The following is a 22,089-nucleotide window of genomic DNA, read 5'->3' on the forward strand; positions in this document are numbered from 1 at the left end:
GTCATTTCTAGTATACCAAGCACACGTTCTTTACTCAGAACCCTTTCCAGAAACCGACATTAAAAGAAAGAACATCCTCCATTCCACTTACCCACAATATCAAAATAGATAAATGAAAAGACTCGAGTGCTCGTGGAAACCGATATGCAATTGCATTGCTTTCCCATCGCGTACACGTAACGCCAGTCAGTTCGCGTTTGTATTAAAAAGTCGAGGGAATACACAAAGCGAAGATCTTAAATTCAATCCATCGCCCGCTTAAAACCTACGTAAACAAGTAACCAACATTATAGGTTAAGTATTGTTAGTAACCAACCTGTATATCAGCGCCCAAAGTGTGTTAAAAGATTCATGCACTGTAGACGAAAGAACAAGGGTACAACTTCAATAATTGCTACGCCTAAATCGTGTAGCGTTCACGCGAAATCGCACTACGGGAATACACACCGCTTTCGCGCGCGCACGCGCGGATGCAGGCTCGAATGTGGGTTCACGTCCGTGCACGCTGGCGGGCATGTGTTGAGTTCGACAGGCTGCAACACGCCGTGCCGTCGATCGCGCAACCGGTCCGCGCAGGTCCCCGTATTAAGCCGGGGGCGCGATTCTGTCTCCACTCTTCGGATACCACGCGCGTTCGTCCTCTCAGTTTGTATTCGGTATCCACCTCGTATCGGTGGATGCGTTCGCTTCTTAATCGCAACGAGGCCTATCGCTCGCGTGTCGCGTAAAACACCAGTCCAGCCGCGCTCATCCCGCCGATCACTGATCCCAGCGAGCGAGTAGAAGAGGGAACGACGACAGTAGTGCCAATTGTGCCGTTTGTTTGACAGTGGTTTTGAAAGGAGAGCAAGATGCTGTCGCTGCGATTTCTCGGGCTGCTGGTGGTACTTCTCGCCGTGCAGGGTGAGTCTATCCTTGTCCCTTTTACAATAACACCAACGGAGTTTCGTGAGGCACAGGGAAGGTAACTTCTTGACCATCCGCATGGAGATTTGCGCGTAGCGACTTGTTGAACCTTATCGATTGTATCAACGCGTGGTAGCATCTTGTGCTTGGCCGGCACGGTGCAGCATAGGCTGCCGTATGCAACGAGCATTAGGGACTAAGTAGATATTCAATTAGCAAATCGCGTTTAGATATAACGTGGTTGAGTAGATCGCAGGCGTGCTGGGGTCGCTTAAAGCCGCGGGATCGAATCCATTCGGTCGGGCTGATAATTTCGCATGCATCGCCAATGGCAAACAGTTACCTCACCGTCCGCCCTCCGTATAAGCGTTGGCAACAATAGTTGCCATTGCGGGCGGTGGGCACCGGCGATAGAGACTGGTAATCGTTGCTGCGGAAGCAACAATTACGCGTCTTAAAAAAGCTTAATTACTCGAGTACCGCTGCCGGGCCTGGCGAGAAGCACGGCTGCTGACCGATTAACCTATAATTGCCAGCAATTTTCATTAGCAACTCGGAGACATCGTGTTCGTTTCCAGTGGCCCATATTCTACATAATTATATAGGATGGATGCTTATTCAGTTGCTAGTGCAGTACATATAACAGGTAGGATATCAGGGTACGCGGAAAGACGGTTTTAATACGCTTAGAAGTATTCGCGTGCGCGTGAAAATGTTTGTCCGAGTAATTTTACTGTCGAACCGTATGTACCTACGTAATTGATGTCCTTCCGCAAGTGGCTGTCGTTTACATATTGCTGCCACATCGTCCAATTCATTTGCATATTGCCTAATTGGCGATCACGTCGTTATGTATTATTTAAATTATTGCTGGCGATTAGGTTCAGCTTCGGTGCGATATAGGACTTTATTTCGAGAGCGATTCTTTGTTATATTATTATAAACACTATTAGTGGTCACGCTTACCGTAGATTATATCGTCGCAGAATCCAAGTTTCGCTCTCTCGAGTTCTTTATGCTGGAACCACGATGCTATGCCATGCATGATGTTGGGTCGTAAATCCTCGGAGCTATTGCCAATCCCAAGCAAGTACCTTCTCGTAGGTCATAGAGTGGTAATCGTTTGTCATGAATCCCTCGGGCGATGGAAAGCCCAACGAACCTGACCTTCTTACGCGGTGAAAACCTAGGATTTCCACAGTAGAACAGCGGCGCCGCGCCGAACACGGCACTGAATAACAAACTCTTGTACAAATTCTCGATACTTTTTCAAATGCATCTCTCCCTCGATAGAAAATCCAATAAATTCAATCTAGCTGTTCATTAAAGATTTAAAAGGTTTACCAGGGAGCCACGATATCTTCCACGCGTAATACTCGACACATTCTCGCGTAAATTCTTAAATCATTCGACGACGCACTTCGTTGGGCAACGTGCAGCGATTATTATTCAGAAGAGTACTTAATAATCCGGACCTTCTCGCGGGATCAACGGAATATCGATATTTTTCCCCTAACGATGGGGAAAATGCTCCCGATGACGCGTACTTTCAATCAGTATCCGTAAAATCTCGCTGAGTAAAATGGAATCTAAATCGTGTCGCTCCCTAGAGCATCCAGGGATTCGTGGCACTGAATCACGTGCACATAGTGTCGCTCTGGGCCTCGGACTCTGGGCTTGCCCGTAACAACGTTCGTTAATTGTTTCATTTACATTCCGTGTATACTGCATTCCCGTGCATAATTTAAACCGTACGCGTTTAACCCCCGATCGGCATTCATTACGCGCGGCGAACGCGCGAGAAATCGAGTTTACCGCACAGTTGCTCCTGGGACAATCCTGGGGAATGCGCCAAATCCTGGGAGACCAAAGGAATCCGTTAAACTCGATGCAATAATAACATCAAATAGTTGAACATTTTTGACCGCAACGTTTTGGAGTATTAAAGGAGTAGGGAATCTGAGGGCCCCTTCGAGCAGGACGCTAGTTTTGCGGTCTCCCATCTTTACTCTCATCTCATTCGCCAATACTCTTCTAACATGCCCCAGTTATAAATCGTGAACACTTTACTGTTTCGTCTATGCGAAGAAGACGAGGCCGGGGGGAATATCATTTTCGTTTACGCGGCGCGTCGTTCGTAATTACACGTTGTTTAGCATAAGTCCGAGGGAGATTGAAGAGAGATAGGGATCCGTTTTCTTGCCGGTCGCGTCGGTCCAGCTGTTGGCAAATTCCATTGAGAGAAGAGGCAAGCGCGCGGACGGGAGAGAGGATGAGGCTGGTACCGCGCGACGAGCCGAGCTGGTTCACAAAGAACCGGTGGCAGTAGTTGGCGGAGACTGCTGAATGGCCCGAAAAATAAGATAAACGAAAGTAACCCGGGGTGGTAGGTGGACGGTGGTAGGGACGCCAGGTGAACAGCAGTTTCAGGTAGGAGAATGACCGGGGGCAGATGGTTCATGGGACCGGCAGAGAGAGAGACGGGGCGCACAGTTGCCCGGTTGCCCCGTGTCCAGCACGGCATTCACTGATTTTTGGTAACTGGAACGAGGCGAAGAGGGAAAGAGAGAGATCCAGGGTACGCGGGCCTCCCGAGAGGGATGTTCCATTTGTTCCTTAATAATAGCAGCGGCTTCGTCTCATCCCTAATGCCACCTAAGGGGCCAACTCGTTTCTTCGTACGCGACAAAGATTCTAAGTAGGAAGCTAAAGTAGCTGGCTCGCTGAAGAATGCCACGAAATAGGGGTGGGAAAGAGAAATGTAAGTCTTACGGAAATACCGTGTTTGTCGGACCGAGCGTGTTTCGATCCGCTTCTATCGCGTGTGTATATCCTTCCACCGATAAAATCGAAGTTGAATGGTCTCGTAGATAAGGGACGATAAGGTCTGATTGTATTAGAGCACCATGCATGAACGGGGTGTTGGTGAGAGTTTGTGAAAAACCTTAGGGATACATATTACTTATGGAGATATAAGATTAATATACTGTTGCAATCAGTCGTTAGATTTGTGGGGCACTATTGATAATGAAACGTTCTCTTTATTCGGAATGAATACTCTACGTGTCCCGCGTTCATTTCGACACGCGCTAATAGAGTCCATTGAACGTTCAAAGACCTCCAAACTGAGATCAGTTGGTTCCAACGTACAATTAGTGCACGGAGCTTTGTAAGAGTTAGAGACTTCTATTGTTACATGGCCACTCGATTCCTCAGATTTATATCCCTTCCACGTCCATCTGTGGCACATTTAAAGCATCTGTTGTAGGTACAATACACCACTTGTTGCGTTAGACGAGCTCGAACTGGGAATTCGAATCTCTTCTCGAAAAGTAAGAGGAAGGAACCTCTGAACGCATTAAGATTAGAGGCCCGGTCAGAACGCTCGAAAAATAGGTGATTCCCAAACGGTAATCACGAAATTTACTCACAGGATCATCTGAAATCAGAAATCGAAAAAATCTCTTAAAACTTATATCAACGGCTATCGCATTATCCTCTGTCGCGGACAAAAACACCAAAACTACGATGATTGGTGCACACTTGAACGAAATAGTGCAAAAAACTAGAGGATGATACGACAGCGAGTCCAATTATGAATGAAATACCTCAAAGTTTTGTTTAATCGGTTAATTAGATCTTCTGCAATCGTGGTTACCGTTTAGGCACCTGATTTTGGCAGCGCTGCACTTAGCGCCACCTAGAAAATGCAACAAGGCCAGAAAACATGAAACGAAATTTTTATTTGCACCCTGATGAGTGTATTAATAAAAGCCAAAAACATTTCTTAGGATATCTTATAACATCGTCTTGTAAAAAATTTATAAAAATCACCTATTTTTCAAGTGTTTTGAACGAAACGTCCCCTTCAGAGAAATTCTTTGATTGCTAAAAGTTTCAAAATCTCATCGTTTCGAAAAAGTTCGATCAGGAATCTTTGGGAATCGAATAGGATAATCATTCCTACAAAATCTCTCTATTACTTGCACGTGCTTGATTCAGTCTCTCAAGTACCCACATGCCATAAACCACTCTATATATCGAGTTCCAAATTCCCAATTATCCCATCGAGAGTTCCACTCGCGCCGCTAGCTGATCCATCCGCGTTCAGTGTCCACCCTATTTTTATTCTTTATTTCTAACACGCTCGATCCAACGCAAGTGTGTCATCGGGCGTATTATCGTTCGCCACGAATAGTATCGGTTCACGTACTGCAGGGAAATTAGTCATCCACGGTTCTCGTCATTATCCGTGGCCGTGTGCTAATGCGCTGATTACTATGCGCTCGTTGCATACGCATAGGCGCTCCTACGCAGCGCTCGCGAGTTCCTTGTTTCTTTTATCTTCCCCGTAACGCCGAAGCCCGTGTGAAACGTAGAACGCAACATTTTAGTCAGTGTCGTGGGACGAGCCGTGAAATAAGCGAGGCCTTGCGCAACTAGTCGCGCTGGACGTGTCTCAGGGACCCCTGGCTTCCCCTTTAGGCGCTCGTGTCTCTCCTCCGATCGAAGAATTAATGCAAATCCAACGAGAGACGTGGCACGACAGTTTGATGAATCCGCCACGATCTCTTCCCGTTCCTCAGCGACACGTGTTTTATGTAACCGTTGGAATCCCACCGGAACACGCGCAACAGGTGTAATTTCACGATTCGGGGGGCCCATCGAGTTCATCCGAGGTTTGCTGGCGCGCCTGGCAGGACAGAAGTATAGCGAGCCTCTGCTGCGTACAGGTCACGACGTATCCGTGACCGGTGTTCTTTAAATCTTTGAGCTCGATTTAATATCGTGGCTGGTTTAAATTACGCTATCATCGGAAATTAACGAGGCCAGTGGCTTGCCAGTGTATAAGTAGCCCACGAACACTTATCAAAGGTTACGTCACGTGTTACATCCCCGTTTAGCCGAGTAATTAACTAATTGAGTCTCATTGCCGATGGCGGGGGAGAGGTGGCGCGTATATGAGCGCACATGGCGGAGGTGAGCCCGCATGAGAAAGGAAAGAAACGCCTTTCCTGGGTCGAGCACATTTTAGGCGGCGGGGAGATCTTTTGGAGGTTCCCCGAATTTTCCCGGGAACCAGCGACGTATTAATCGGTATACCTGCATCGCCCACTCACCGCCTGGCTAAAGGGAAACGCGATATCTCGACGCCGAACCTTTTTCCACGGAAGGTTTCCGTGGTCTCAGCTGGCTGATTGGAACGCGGGCACGTCTCCTAGTCAGGGATTCTTTTCTTTTCTTTTTTTTTTTCTTACCTAGGAGCTAGCGACGTGACTGGTTTATTGCTTGATCCACGCCTTGATTTTCTGCTCACGCTATGAGGCTGTCGGGGAAATTCAAAACTGAAGCCGTACGTAGACTTGGTTTGCATCTCGGAGCTTTTTATTTCTGAGGCACAGTGGGTTTTGGAGTGTGGGCAGGAATTATTGTTGAGATATTTTATTATACATAGTACGCATTAGGTTTCATAACGCAAGGAATGCTGAGCCTCGTTTATCCATCGCTTACTTTTGCGCTTTAGTTGTTATTATTGTTTTCTTTGAGGCAGTCGCGGTGGAATTGCAGGGAAACTGTACCCTTGTTTCCTTCTAAACTTAGATCGATCCGAGTCGGGTTGCGCAACTAAGGAACCGTGACGAAGTGGTCGCTTTCCATACCGCGAGGCATCGCCGCGCTCTTTTTTCCAGCCCGTGAATAGACGCGCGATAACACCAGTGTCTTGTGCCATGTATTTACATGAGAATCTTATCTCGTCGCTGGTTAAACGCGCTCTTGCGAACTCTGTGTTTCAGCGACAAATTTAGTGAATGATTAATCCGCGATTATGGCTCGAAAGCAGCTGGTTCAGCGAAACCAGGAAAGCCACCCCGGGAGTCATTGAAAAGGGACGTCCCGTTTTGCAAGCACGATAAATGGAGAAGAATCTCTCCATATTGTTGCCCTTGGCATGTTCCCCGAAAACACTCCAGATAATGGATCTTATGAAATTACCGTCGCATTGTGAAACGTTCTGTGGGATATACAAGCGCGCTACCATAGTGGTCACGATTATATCGGGACATTAGCTAAGCCTCTTCTGCTCGTAACACACGGATCGTCGATTCGTTTCGGCGGGCAATTCGGCTGCTCGGTAAATGGGGGCGACCGGGAACTAGCCGTGAATCATGTACGTATTTTCTTTATGAAACACGATTCTCCTGAACCTCCGCCGTTGACGGATGTCGATGATCCGGAGGTTATTCCGAGCAGAACCGCAGCATGGCCCGAGACACGATTTCGGTGCCCCCAATTCGTATTTAGGCCGCTGTGGAGATCCGTGCCTCGTAATTCGTCTGCTCTCTCCGAGAGACCTGGAGGAGGGAGTGTTACGATCCTTTGGACCCCTTGCTCTAAAGTTCCGCTGGGATTCTTGAACCCTAAAAGATCTAGAAAATGTAAGAGAATGTGCCTAGTGTGCCTTAATTGTCACGGGCCTCTTTTCTACGAAACTTTTGGTATAAAGTTTCACGATCTCGACTCCAATTATTATAGCGGGAAATTGTTAGAAGCTTTGGAGTCAAAACCGCGCTTCGAGAATAAACTACTGCACTTATTACCTATTATTTCCATGGAGACTCATAAAGGCGATCGCCCCCCCTCCCAAGAGTAATAAAAGAAAAATATTACGACACTGTGTACTATTCTGTATAAATAATTAATGTGAATGTAATTATTTAGGTTATAGTATCGGATAGTGATATTAAAATATAAATTAAAAGGAAATTTTAAATCTTGTAAAGGAAGATTAAAAAATGTACTTATGTACTTTTACATATTTCGCCCCCTCCAAGAAAGACTCCTGAATCCGCCACTGAAGGAAGAGCAAGGATCATTGAAACTATTTAATCCAGCTGCTGTTCTGGTTCTTCTTTAACAGAATGGACACGTTAAAAAGTCGCCGTTGTGACGGGGGAGTTACGAGCGTCGGTTTATTTACAAGGAGCGTCAAGGGCATATATGAGAGGATGTTGAAAATATATGATGCGATCGGGCCACGGGTGAATGGTAAACGAGATCGAGATTGTTCAAATAAACTCGGTGGTGAGCATGCAAGCGCCTCGATGACGTCGTCGCAATATTATATAAGAGATAATTGCGCAAGTTTTATAATACTTCTTAGCGTTGTACTCTGAGGCTGCTGATAGGTATTTTTTGTTTTATCAGTCGGATGAAAGATCCTGGAATTTTTTTAATGGTCACCTACGACGGTGTTTTAATAATTATTACGAACAGGCTCAAGTGCCAATAGAACTTCTTCCTTACAATTTTATGAAATTGCATTTTAATTTAACATTTCGGCCGATCGAATTGTGAAACGCAAACGTCTAGGAACGCAACTTTTCCGTCCAACCGACCCACCAGGTATATATTTATGCACTCCTCTCGCAAGAGCATAATCGTCAAACTATCACATCCTTTCTTCGCCGCAATTTAATCCCACCGATTGATTCCTCGATTAATCGTTTCCCTCGACGCGGCAGGCGCTCGAATATGAAACGGAACGATAGGGAGGCCGGCGGACGTTGGCCGTGCTAGCACGTGAAGCCATTTCACGTCGGGATTTTGAAACTGTACCGCGTGCAGCCGCGTAACGCCCACGATAATTTTGATTTCTAGTAATCCGACTCCATTAATAAACCACCCACCAGAGCACGGGATCGTTTCGGCGTTCGGGGCTTATCTCGACGGTTTCGGGTATTTTTAGCCCCGTTACTCCGTTCATGCGTGCTCGCGATCGCGACGTGTGCTTTACGCGTGCTGCACATGTGTGAACCCGCCCTCGTGCGCCCCCTGTCCCTCTGCACCCCTCGCTCTATCCTAGACGCTGGTACACATGTGTACTTGAGCGAACATAATAACTTATAAATAGGGATTAGCTAATGGCACGCGAAAGAGTGATGCAGCTTTTATTTCGGTTTTCCGGTCGCGGCGGCGACGGCCGTCTTCCCTGGCCTGTCCAGTCCGCCCGCTCGCCAGGCGGAAGTTACGACCGAACAATAATTAAACGTGAAAGTATAACAGTATCTACGCGTTCCTAATACATCCGCGTCCCTGACACGTTGGCTGCTGGGCATGCTTCGGGGTTTCCTCGTCAATCGTTGCCTTCCTTCGATCGTTTCCTTTTTTCCTGATGACGCGTCGCGTTTCTGTAACGGAGGCGGTGTAGTAGGCTTGACTGACTCGTCGATTTAAATGGGAGTTTGCGTTCTTGGGAAAATTAGGTTAAAATTTTCGGGTTTAGTGAGTAGGCTCTGTTTATGGAGGTATAAGAGAGAGCCTAATTTAAGTAACTAAACGTGGGGATAATTGGAGATTAGGTAAAGTGTTACATGTGTATAGGTCTAGGATTATCACGCGGATTACACTGGAGCACGCCACCACTGTAACTTAATTACAATTTTATCTTTATGGAGTCTGCAGAACATGCAGCTTTGAATTTCATTATCTCGCAGAATTTCGAGTAGTAGGGTAAAAGCAGGTAATATGGAACATCTGATTTCAAAAGCTTGTTAAAACTAGGGAAATATGTTTTTTTTAATAAAATTGATATTAGGGGACGAAGGAACTAATGCATAATTATATTTGCATAGTCAAATGTAAAAAAATCGAATTGTTTTGCAATTATTGTAAAAAAACTGAAAAGTGTGAAAATCGGCGGTTCGGAAAAACGGGTCCTAATATGGAACACCTAGGAAACTTGTAAAAGAAACTGAAAAATCTTTACTTTTTTTTTACTAAAAATGAAGATTTTTATTTATTAGGTAGAAGATACAAATAAGTAAATATACATCATTTATGGAATTTATTCCTGCTTTTTGCGTCTCCTTCACGTTGGGCATGTGAATAATACGTCGGAAGCCCCGCATTCTTCGTGTGCCCACTGGAAGCAGCGAATACATTGGGTCTACTTTTCATTGTCATTATTTTTATAATTATCCATAATTATAATTATAATTATCCATTTTATAGTTCCATATTACGTACCCACACGTTCCGATAAGAAATTAAGATTTATACTAAGAAGAAAGTCACTTTATTGGTAAACTATTTTTGAAAGATCAAGAACACACATATTTAATGATAAATTATGTCAAAATAATACTTCGTAGCATACCTTCACTACAATATTTAACTGTTTGATGCACTTTTCTGATACTTTTACACCCCACGAAATATATAAAAGTTTCTCTTTCAACGATGGATGCCCGACTGATGCTCAATTGTCAGTATCATCGTCTATTCTGTCTATGGATCTAGTATACACGATTGCCTGAAGATTTCTTTATTTCTTTATCGAAATTTTACAAAGTTCCATATTACATGCCGTTCCATATTACCTCGTACACGTAATTACGTGCAAAATTTTAGTGAAATCGGTTGCCCCGAATTTTATCCAACCCTTTTGCAGGTCTTAACAAAGTGGCGATATCTGGAGCTGGCGGCGTGTTAATTAAATTTTTCCCGCTGTAATTGCTCGATCGCAACGCCGCTGGAAGGGCGTGAACACGGTTATCGATCTCGATTGATACTCGAGACTGGTTCCGCGCGACTAGGGTTATCGGATCGGCCGAGCGAAAGTTGTCCAAATATTTTTCTATGTTGATTTATGTCCCGCTGCCCGCGTAATGTAATGAGTCAGCCGGAGTGGCCGCGTGTGAACGCCGGCGAAAAGGATGATTTGTGAGGGGGGAAATGCATCTTGGCTCTCTCTGTTACGATTCGAAGGGGACACCTTTTGTATTATAACGAGCTTGCAACCCACGCCGTTCCTCAAAACTCCTACAGTCACCTCGATACCGTTATCCAAAGGCAAAGGTGAGGCTTCCACCGTGTGCATAGGCCAACGATTCGATGATCGATCGTTCGACGCACGAGCCCCCGCGATTTCGAGCGGATCGCGCGTGCTGCGGCGCGATAAATCCGCGACTATTTACGATTCAACATTCCCTGGGCATTTTTCCGTTTAATTGCGCGGCGTACGACAGATTCAACTTGTAAGACTAACTGTACTTTGACGACTGGTTGGCCGGGAATTCGCAATCGATCATACGTAGGCATCGTGGGGCAAGCGTTCAAGGCGAAACAAAGGTTAAATCGCTTGTTTGCGATATCGGAGTTTACATTCCATCTTCGGTTTCCATCTGTGACGACGCGGCGAGTGGAAATCGCTGCCGTGCATTCGATGGAACGCGCGGCGCGATATCTGTGCTTAGCTACGAGCTTGGATCAATCGGTTATCAACATGTGCAGGGTGGACCTGGGAAGTGAACCTGCAAGGGGAGATCCCGAACCCGAAAATTCAAAAAAATCTGAAACTTTGTGAATATGTAGGGGATTTCCTCCCGATCACAAATTTTGTTTGCTGCCCAAATTCACTCTCAGATGTTGAAATTAATCCCTGAAAATTCGGCTATTTTCCGATTTTATTTTGTAACTCGCAATCTGTAAGAGATGGAAAAAAATCAAGACAAAAGTTACTTCGTTTAATTAGGACTATCATTTGGTAACTTACAGTTCTTACAGTTCGCGAATTATAACACAAAATCGAAAAATAGCTGGAATTTAAGGGGTCAATTTCATCTCCTTAGAGTGAAATTGGGCAGCAAACAAAAATTTCGTTGTAATCAGTCAGAAATCCCCTACATATTCACAAAGTCTCAGAATTTTTTGAATTTCCGGGTTCGGGAGCTTTCCTTGCTAGCTGTGGATCGTGCTCTTTTAAAGCTTATGATGTGAAACTTTCATGGTCACACTGGGTCCAATAGACCCGCTTTTTAACTTTGGAGCTGTTCCCGGTAAGTTCCTGGCTTTCCTTTCCGATTTTTTTAGCACGTGTTGTCATTTCATTTCTTACTAAAACTCAACTGTTCCATATTCTACAATGTTCAAAGTGCGAATTATAATTTTTCGGACTCGATTGGATCGATACAGTTCGTACGGTAACTGTTTAAAAATCGGCCGGGTCCATTGGACCCAGTGTGACCACCGCGGAACCTTACAGAAGTCTGACCACGAAGGGTTAATAAACATTGCGAGAAAGAACAAGCATCAGCCTCAATTTATTTCTTTGTATTTAAATGAAAAAGAAATGCTTCATTTTCAACAAAACCGACCGCCTACTATTTAGTACCCTCAAGTTTCGATGGAGAAAAATTCATGGGAGAATGTGTGACACGAATGTTTTTCCCTGGCTTTAACTTTTTCTCCAATACAGCAATGCATTACACGGTGAAAACGCATTCTTACAATTCCCAATCCCTCCGAGAGAAATCGCGGTGCAGTCATTCCAAGAACTGATTTTTTAATCGTTTAGCAGTGTGTACCTACTGCGTAGTTGAGAGGTTTAATCACTCAATAGTGATCAATCGCGTGTAAGTTTGTTTCCCTGCAGAGTGGAACAAGCGTAACAAAAGATACGATCTCGTTAGGCCATAATTCTTCTCCGCCGATTATCGAAGCTCCGGTAAATCGCGCCGGCCGATCGATGTTATCGGCGCGTTTCGCGCTACACGAAAACTTTACGGTTGATAATTATCGAGATCAGGAATTCCGTTGCACAACGTTCCTTGACACGCGCGCCGAAAGCCATAACGTTTCTCGCTGCGACGGGCGGTGCCCCCTCGCAGTCGTTTCCATTTTCCTGTGCGTTACCCCGCTCTCTGATGCCTGAAATCCATTTACATCCAAGGATCCCCGACGATTGTGTAGAAAAGGGACGCTGACAAATTCATTCTCCCGCGGTACAAAAGGCCAGGCCAGTCGCGCAGCCACCTCCCGATACCTCGGAATGATCTATCTACCTTCCAGTGCGCGGCCAGTTAAACAAGAATGGGTTACTCGATCGGCATTGTGAGGGAGTAGGCAGGAGAGCCCCGCGCCACATTTATTATAATTATCCTCGACCAGGACAAAAAGCAGCGCAGAACAAACGGAATAATAATTCCCCCCGGATACCATTGACTTTATAATCCCCCTTCCATAAAAGGCGTCCAAGAAAGGTGTTGCCGATCAAAAGTATCCAAACAAATTCTTTCCCCTCGGGTCTCTATGGCACTTTCAACTTTCAACAGTGAAAGCATTGATCGCTATGTGCATAAGAGCCTTGGAACGTCGGCGGGAATATCCCAGTGACAGTTGCATAGGGAACTGTAACCCGATTCGAGGCACGCGAGTCGAAGCGAAAGGGTGCGAATGGGAGAAAAGTCCAGCACACGAGAGGAAAGGGCGATGAAGAGAAATGAGGAGCATGGGGAGAGGCGCGTCATCGTTCCTGCACGATTTTCACCGCGAGGAAAAAGGAATGCCAGTCACCAGCGAAGTCGACTTGACTACTAATGACGCGTGATCTCACTCCGTCCCTCCGACTCTTCCTCCGCCTTGTTTCCGTCCCGTTTCTTCTCCGACCGGAATTCAAATGCCCTGTTCTCATTCTAATTACGAAGAAGCGGCGTATCGACCCCGCGGCCGACGGAGCCGTGATTCGACCGAGTCCCCTCGGATGCAACAGATGACATCCAGGGCCACGTCGACGCGAATTTACGCATCGGCGGAACTGTCGCGCCTCGCCTGCCCCGCGGAACAATCGCCACCGCGTTTTCCGCGGCTCCTCGTGTTCCAGCGTCTGACAACGATAAAAGATAGGGGGGGGGGGGACTGTCGGATATATCGTTTGACTAGCTCGCGTAATTAATCGCCCGCTATTGGCGTAATTACTCCGCTCGGCGACTCCGCGTCCGCTGATAGACGGATCTATAGGTCGAAAAGAAAAGAGGGACGATGATAAACGCGCCGGGTATCGGCCGTTCGGCTCGCACTGTTCGCGGCTCTTGGTGGTCTCCCTGTTTCGAGTCGAGTTACTCGAAGTTGAAAGTTGTTCCTTCGATGTGCGATAAGCTGGTTATGGAAGGATAATTCTGCACTTATGCAACTACTTAGCTGCGCTGTTAGGCAGGAGACGCGTGAAGCCTTCCGAGGTGCAGCGAAGTTTCGAAGTCACGTGAACGGATTTAAAATCGTCGGCGGTTCGTGGGCGGTGAGAAGTCCTCCTCGTTTGTTCGGAGCGATTCGAAGGTAATTGGAGCCCATCGCTAGTTCGGCGTTTCGTCGACGGCAACCAGGAACTAAGAGGGGAAAATAATTACTCATTCTCCGCTGGCATTGTTAAATGAATGTCGGCAGTGGACGAGCTGGCTGTTATCGCGAGAGGCGAAGATCGATGATGGGAACGCAATTACGATTAATTGGAGTGTCTTCGGGTGTTCTCGGACCTCCCTTGTCCGTAACTATTTCGCCTTGCTCCGCGGCGTTCTCCGGCGGCCAGATGAAAATAAATGAACCAGTCTAATAGGGTTAACAGATAAAATTATCTGTGAATGGTGCGCTCGGGCTTATCGTGTCATTGGGGCGTTACATGGATTCGTGTTGCCACCTAATGCGCCCCAATCGTTTGGTGTTTCTAATAGACCGTGGCTAGTGGAACTATTCAAAGGTTTATCGTAACTATGACGAGGAACAAGTATCAAGGTGGTGCTGTCAGGATTTGAAGAAGATTCATCGAGGTATGCGGAAGCTGAAGGACGTCCGCTCTAAATGAGCTGTGCGAACTTGCGAAGGTTGCGAGAAAGAACGAGGAAGAATCTATGATCAGAGACGTAAAATTAGCATCGGATCATTCAATTAAGTACGTGCGCCAAGAATACTGTAACACTACTTCTTTCGTATAGGCACTTCCCGGTAATCTTTCACATCTTCCAACCTAATTCTCATAACTACCTTTCATAGCGGCTACAATGGTGATTGGAGACCTTCAGCTTAAATTATGCATTCCATTATTCTATCATACGAAGAATTACTGTATCCATTAAGTGTCCACGCCGTATTCGTTACATTCTTAATCACCCCCCCTCGTCGTTGAAACTATCGACAGCGATTAGTTTCGGCGTTGCAGCGCATCCCAGTGTGTCTGGCGTCACAGGTCTGTGTCAGTGGTAGGGCGGATTAATTAGAATAATTTTAGACAGCCACTTGTGGCCCGAGCACTTGAGCACGAGTACTTGGGGGCAGCATCGCGCGGCATCAAGCTAACCATAAAGTTTCCCTAACCATAAACGAGTGCTCGCACACGCGAGCCAACCTTCCGCGCCCTTGACATTAACGTAACATCCAAGTGGCCTTATTCGTGCGTTAATGAATCCCGTATAAACATTCGCATGCATATTAAACAGTCAAACCAGTGACTGGGGCATGGACGACGAAACATTCCTAGGTAGCTAGTAACTAATATAATATTCTACTAACGGCAGCTAATTTAGGGTCCGTTTCACCCATAAGTCTATCCAAACACACTTTAGCACAGGCTTCTAAATTAGATTCTGATTCACCATCTAAAATTCTTATTTTCTTCAAGAAGCAATCCAATGCCCAGTCACGCATGTGGCTTCCTATTTAAGATGGGTCGAAATAGACCCCGTATCCACCTGGTAAAGATTAAAACACACATCCGTGACGAATATGCTTACGTATTCTCTGAAATTCCACTGATCATTATACCAATCAGTCGCTCGATTCGACGCTGGTATATTCACCTTGTCACGGAGCGTCGTCATTTCCTCCAGAGGCTCAGGCACCCAGAGAAAAGTTTCGTATTCCACGCTTACCGTGTCCACGTTCATTACCTGGTAATTAAAAAGTCATGCTGGAAACGTCGGCTAGGCGCGGCAACTGCAAGGTCGCTGGGTCCTAATTAAGCGTGGATCATCAGCTCGATGTGTCTCCGCGAAACGTCTCTGCGGAATATCCTGGCCGCCGATGGCCAGTCGGATGTCTCTCGTGTATGCGCGATACTGAGGAATGCGCGACGCCTGTCAGTTTATCCCATTCGTTACTGGGTCATTGTGCCTGCCGGCTTGTTCAAGTATGAATCGTACGCGATGTGTACTTTGCGCCGCGGCGAATTCACGCCCCGCACGATTTCACTTCTGATTATCTGACACGCGCGTGCATTAGGTAATAAGGTAATGGCACCAGAAGAAAACGATGGAATGTCCTTTGTTTTTCGATTGAACCGCGCACCACGCCGTTTACCTACCGCGTGTCAGAGCTTCTTGTTATCTGCTGTAATGCACCTACAACGGCTATCACGAGCCTTGGGTTAGTTTGCATAAAACGCTCCACTTTTTTTCCTCTTCCCTCCCACCCTGGGCGACATCGGTGTCCTCGATTAAATCCACTCGAAGGCCACCACTCCTGCGAAGTTTCGCAAACTTTGCCCGCTTTCTTGCATTTTCCTCGAGGTTTTTCTTCCCGGCGGGCTGGTCACGGACGCTGTTTTATAATAAACGATATGCTTTGTGTCTTGAGGATACATCCCGTAAGAGTTTCGGTTCGAAAGGGTGGAACGATGGATGGCTATCCTACGAAGAGGACTGCAAGTTTTAAGTATCTCTAGGTGGTGACTTGATACATGCAAATATTTCCAAAATAGAATTCCACTTGAGATGGGCAGGTATTCTAAATTGGACTTGAAGGGAATTCGACGAAAAATGAAACTTTCGTCACTATTAGGAAGATACACATCTTACAGAAGATACTCATAAGATAATCTTGTCCAATACAATCTTCCTCCATCGTTATAACGCAGAATCCTCTTAATCACCCAAAGATTTCATCGAGTCGGCTCCCCTAATCGAGACACGAAATAAACGCGCGGAATGATGGACCAGCGAGAGTACAGGCTACAATTCGGCGTTGCATCTAATCGAGAGTTGAATAGGTCAACTGGTGGAAACGTACGCGCAATTGCTGCCGCGGCACCCTTTCATCTCGCCGTCTTTCCTCCTCTGTTCTCCATGGCAGGCAGTCAGTTACACAGAGCCAGGCGGGCTTTCACGATTGCCACGCTGCCTTGGCCGGGCCTCTCTGCAGCCTTTGAAATCACGAAGCAGGCACGCTGCTTTGACGCTAGAACCGTTATTAGGCGAGACGATGAGACGGTTTTCTTGCTCCTCGGGTCCAGAGCCTTGCCCCGATCCTCTACTACACCTCTATTCTCGATGACGTCTGACAAATCGAACGCCGACCATGTACACAGCCTTTCTACAATAGAAACGTGCAGTTCGAAAAACGTTTTCGCGCCTCGATCAATCATCGCACACGATTCGAGCGATTGTTCCTAGCGAATGCAGGTTCAAACTTCAGGTACACAGTGGATAGAAGAAAGTTTACTATCATAACTGTGAACGGTCACAGAAATAACGCAGTACCATTCAGATTTATATTTCCTAGACTGGGGGCTTGTTTAACTGTAAGATAGACTATTTAGTGATACTAATATAATTGCAAAGATTAGTATTAACCCTACGGTCTTCGCTTCACTTATACATTACTTATACATTCACATATTTATTTATTTATTTATTTATTTATTTATTCACGGGACAAGCCCATTAAGATACTAAGTAGTAACAACTGCTTTACGGCTATTTCTGAATTAGACGAATTTTTAAACAAGTGAATCCACGAGTAGATAAAAAAAGACTCTGCGACTGTGCCAGTATTATAATATAGAAACGCTATTGGGTAAAAAAAGACCCGAGGCCCGTAGTAGGACATTTAAGAGCACGAGTTTCAAACTTTCTATTCACCGCCACTGTGCATCGATAGATTTTAAATGTTAAATAAATCTGTGCGGAGTTAGAGGAGATACGTACATGCTTGGAGGAGTTGCAGCTTGCACGGACACGATAATTTCCTGCCACTAATCGTTCTGCCCAAGGACTGGAGTAGATAGAAGGACGTTAGAAGAGGACAAGGCATTTATCGCGAGTTATAGAGGCTACATCGCGTGCGTACGAGTATTCGGGTTAAAGATTTCCACCGAAAGCTGAGGAATTGTGCGTTGCATTATCTCCTGGTAATTGGGGAAGGTTAGCCAGGGTCAAGTGTACTCGTTTCTCGAAATAACGAGGGATGCGGAGACGCTCGTTTGCTCGGTTGCCCCCCGACTGGTTAGAATTAATTTTAGAAGGTATTTTAACGAAAGCAGCGCCACTCTAACGTAGCTCCGTTCGAAGATGAGTTATTGGTCAGCTCTCAAGATGCTGACAAGCGGTTCGAGATAGAAGATCTCTGTACAGAACAAATGCCACGAGCAACTGAAGATAGTCTACTTCACCTGCTTGGCAACCAAAGTTCCTCCACTCTGTCACCACTCTACGTTCATTCCCACGACCCTCGTGCAACACACGTACAGAAAAGCAGGGCAGCTTCCACGATTTCGTAATTGAGTGGACGGACGAAAAAATTCGCAGTTCCGCTCGAACGAAGATAAAAGCAGAGGCAGGCTTCGGTGCGTCCCCGGCGCAAGGCAGGAGGAGAACTTGGGCAAGGATTCCACGCAAAAAGAAGCGCAAGCCACGGAATACAGTGGTGGCCCACAGATGTCGGATAAATGACGTCACCCCACGAACTTGACGGCCACAGCCGCTTTAACGAGGGAATGTTATTTTCACTCACAGAATCGAAATTGCCCGCTGACGAGAATTTACCGTTTCCGCTCAAACCACCATCGACCGTCACCCGCCACCATCATCGTGCCACCCCGTCCTCGAGGCATGTAGGTCGATCGTTTTGTCGTAAATTACTAATACGAAACGCTTCGCTTCACTTCCGCTCTTCCGTGCCGTGTCCCTGTTCCCCTGCGCGCACCTTTGCTCCGCGTAACTATTAATCGCGATAAAAAACAAAATAGAGAGGAGAGGAAAAAAAAACCGCTCGGCCATTAAGCTGTCCACCGTGACGATTAAAATCTCGTCGACGCCTGTCTGCCCGTTTCCTTTTTTCACTCTGAAATTAGAAACGGCCCATTGTCCCCGTGCACAGTGATTGCGCGGGCATTCGGTCAGATTATCAGATTTGCCATCCGCAGCTTAAGTGTGAACATCCTCGTTCCGATGCTAAGCGTGAACATCCTCATTCACTTGCAACCGCCGACCAAGTAGGTCAAGTATACCCCGAACAACGCTCGGCTGCCAGCATGTTTAACGTTTCAAGGCGTCGGGGGTGCAACGGTGACCGTCGCGACGGAGGTGCTAACGACCGTCGCTGCGAGCAACCCCCCGTTCCCGGGGGGTTGAGAAGAGCGACTCGACACGCCGAGAGGTAGCTCTCCTTCGCCCGGCCGCCGGGTCCGTTTATCGGTGTCGCGTTACGAATTTCGCCAGCCGAGAAAACAAATCTATTCTCGATGGCCACCACGTGATCGAACGGGGTCTGTTTGTGCCCCCAACCGGCGATGATGTCATTGGACCGCGCATTCGATGAACGGGAGAGTAATAACGGGGATCGTCGGGATGATGATGTCACGAAGCACAGACGATGCCCTAAAATTACGAGTCAGCGTCGCTCGCGCGCGGCTAATTATAATCTGGTGTCCTTGGTTAATTAGACGGAGGAACTAGGGCCCGAAGCGTCGCGAACTGCAGCGCTGCGGGCGCAGAAGGAGCCCCGCATGCTTTATCGCGATGGGATATCGAGGAATTCCTGTTTTTTCCTCCTCGATACAGGCATCCGCTCGATAGAGGGAACGATCGAGGCCCCGGCGGCGAGGATCACCTTCTCCATCGGCTATTAATTACTACGCCGGCTTGGAAAACCGACTCACCGTGCAAGGATCCGCGGAAAAAAGCGCGTACAACTCCATTCATATCTGTGGAACGCGCGGTAATTGGATCCATTCCTGAGAAACCGCGCAATCTCGCGGCGGGGCACCTTTTGCACCTGCTGGTATAACTGCCTTCGCTTGTCAAAGATTCTGGGGCTTTTTCGCGCCTAATGGCGATATTTTGGATGTACTTTTTAGACTAGCGTCGTCTCTCGTAAACAAGTGCTTCCTAAGTATAAGTGTTTCTCCTCCGGGAAAGGATCTGACGATCCAATGGTTCACCATCGCGATGCAGAAACGAGAAGTGAGTCTATACGAGCTGATAAAGGAGACAGGGAAAGCGTGTCGGAATTTTGCAGCGTGTTAATCCGCGAATCGGAGGAGCTTGGGGAGCTTGGTTTATCTCTGAGTCGCCTGGCGATCGGTCACTCGTAACCCATTCCCGCTAACGAATCAATATCGTTATAAACACAGGCATTATCCGACGAGACAAGAGCAGTCAACCGTTCAATGCTCCGCAAAGTGTGCTGCCGCTGTTTAATTAATACGTAACGGCCAGTAAATGCACGTTTGCATCGTTCCGGAGCCGTTATCGCAGCGATTGCGTCGCGCTTCTGTTTTCGCTGGCCGCGTTGCTGATAATGCCCCGTAATTGCTCGTTTTTACGGTGACGCGGACGGTGGAGATCGGCTGGCGAGAATGACCGAGGGGGACTGCTTTCTGGGTTACAATGGAATTGCACAATTGGGTTAGAGGGAATGGAGGATTTGATGCAATCGGCTGGTTCGGCGGTCGTTGGCACGCCTTCGCCTCGTGCCTCGTCTTATTTGCATATTTAAAACGCTGCTTGTGAAGTAACTTTTGGGAAACGTGCCGCTGGAAGGCTGTTGAATACATTGATCGATTGTAACCAGCGTTTCTTCAGGGACTACTGGTTTAATCCTTGTGCGGCAGATATCTGGACAGTCGCTGGAGAACAGAGATGAGCAAAAAATTATTTGAAATAAAAATTTCATACACAAATTTTTATTTCGAATAATTTTGAAATTGACTGGTTGAATTATATTCTGGATGAAAATGGACCCCGTACTCTCTAGCAGAAATGAGCAAAAAATTATTTGAAATAAAAATTTCATACCCAAATGGGAAAAAAATTCTTTGAAATAAAAATTTGTGTCGAAATTTGTATTATTTGAAATAAAAATTTGTGTTGAAATTTTTATTATTTGAAATAAAAATTTGTGTTAAAATTTGTATTATTTGAAATAAAAATTTGTGTTGAAATTTTTATTATTTGAAATAAAAATTTGTGTTGAAATTTTTATTTCAAATAATTTTTTGCCCATCTCTGCTAGAGAGTACGGGGTCCATTTTCACCCAGAATATAATTGAATCCGTCAATGTCAAAATTGACGCTTATAAATTTTGTAAAAACTTTATACATCTTTTTTGGTCTTCATCAGGGAATTTTGTGAAATTAAAGTTAACAATGACATTGGCCCTTCTTAAACTCGCCCACAGACATAGTAAGAGATAATTAGTCACGGACGAATCTTGCGTATCGCCGAGCAAACTCAAACAACATAACTGGCTGTGGAATTTACTCCGTTTAATTCCGTGGAAGCCCAATGGTGTTGCGATACGACAAAGCGGATAAAGCATGGAAGTCAAAGTGTTATGACACGCCGCCAGTTCTATCATTCTATCGCGCGGTGGGACGTTGATGCCGCATTATCATAATCGCCTATGAAATAGGAATAGAAAGCATCGCCTTAATTACCACGTAGAGCAGTCAGATCGGGAGGCCAGATTACAAGCTGTCGGCTCGCAGAAGCGTACCAACGTCGTGCTTAACCGCAGCGCCGAGGGTGGAACAACTGCTCCGTTACATATATCTCCGTGGGTCGCAGCCTGGAAACCCCTGGGTTAGACAGATAAGTGAATAGCTTGTGAGTCACGCGTTATTAGTGACATGTTTTTAGGTCGCTTTTTTCCCCATCTCGTCCGAGTTTGACAAAAACACTTTTCACTTAAACGCCGGCTGATTACACAGCTGCGCGGAGGGTTACCTAAACAAGGAGGCTACCGCTCGCGAATTTCAAGCTGAAATGAAATGCGAATTAAAAGTCTCCGTGTAACGAACTCTTGCGAAATCACGGAGAAACTAACCGCGACTGTTAATATCCTGTTCATCGAGCCGTCGACGGGTTGGCCGCGTTACTTTTCAAGATCCCATGGGTGTGACGGCAAAACCGGATATCGAGGCATCGTCTGGCGCAGCCTTAAATTGGGCAACGCTCCCGCCATGCCACGGATGCCCCGCCAAACGTTCTATCGCTAGCAAACGCGGCCTTTGAAACGGGCGAGACTGTGATCGTTCCTGTGCCTTATACAGTAACTGGTCGAAACGCCTGGAACGTTAGGATTTTATCGGGAGCGATCTTGGCCCGTATCTCGAGGAAGGCGCAACTTGTTCGTCG

General features: G+C 46.4%; 1 protein-coding gene across 2 annotated transcripts in view; it reads left to right on the forward strand.

Annotated features, from left to right (window-relative positions):
- The first annotated feature begins 609 nt into the window (after nt 1-609).
- The window catches only part of LOC143372787 (opioid-binding protein/cell adhesion molecule homolog), a 56,339-nt gene continuing 34,859 nt past the window's right edge, over nt 610-22,089 (forward strand). For both annotated transcript variants that reach the window (XM_076819315.1, XM_076819316.1), the window contains exon 1: nt 610-903. In XM_076819315.1, the coding sequence (XP_076675430.1) occupies nt 852-903 (52 nt within the window). In that variant the 5' untranslated portion in view covers nt 610-851. The remainder of the gene's footprint in view (nt 904-22,089) is intronic.

Source organism: Andrena cerasifolii, chromosome 9 (genome assembly GCF_050908995.1).
Source record: "Andrena cerasifolii isolate SP2316 chromosome 9, iyAndCera1_principal, whole genome shotgun sequence".
Taxonomy (NCBI): Eukaryota; Metazoa; Arthropoda; class Insecta; order Hymenoptera; family Andrenidae; genus Andrena; species Andrena cerasifolii.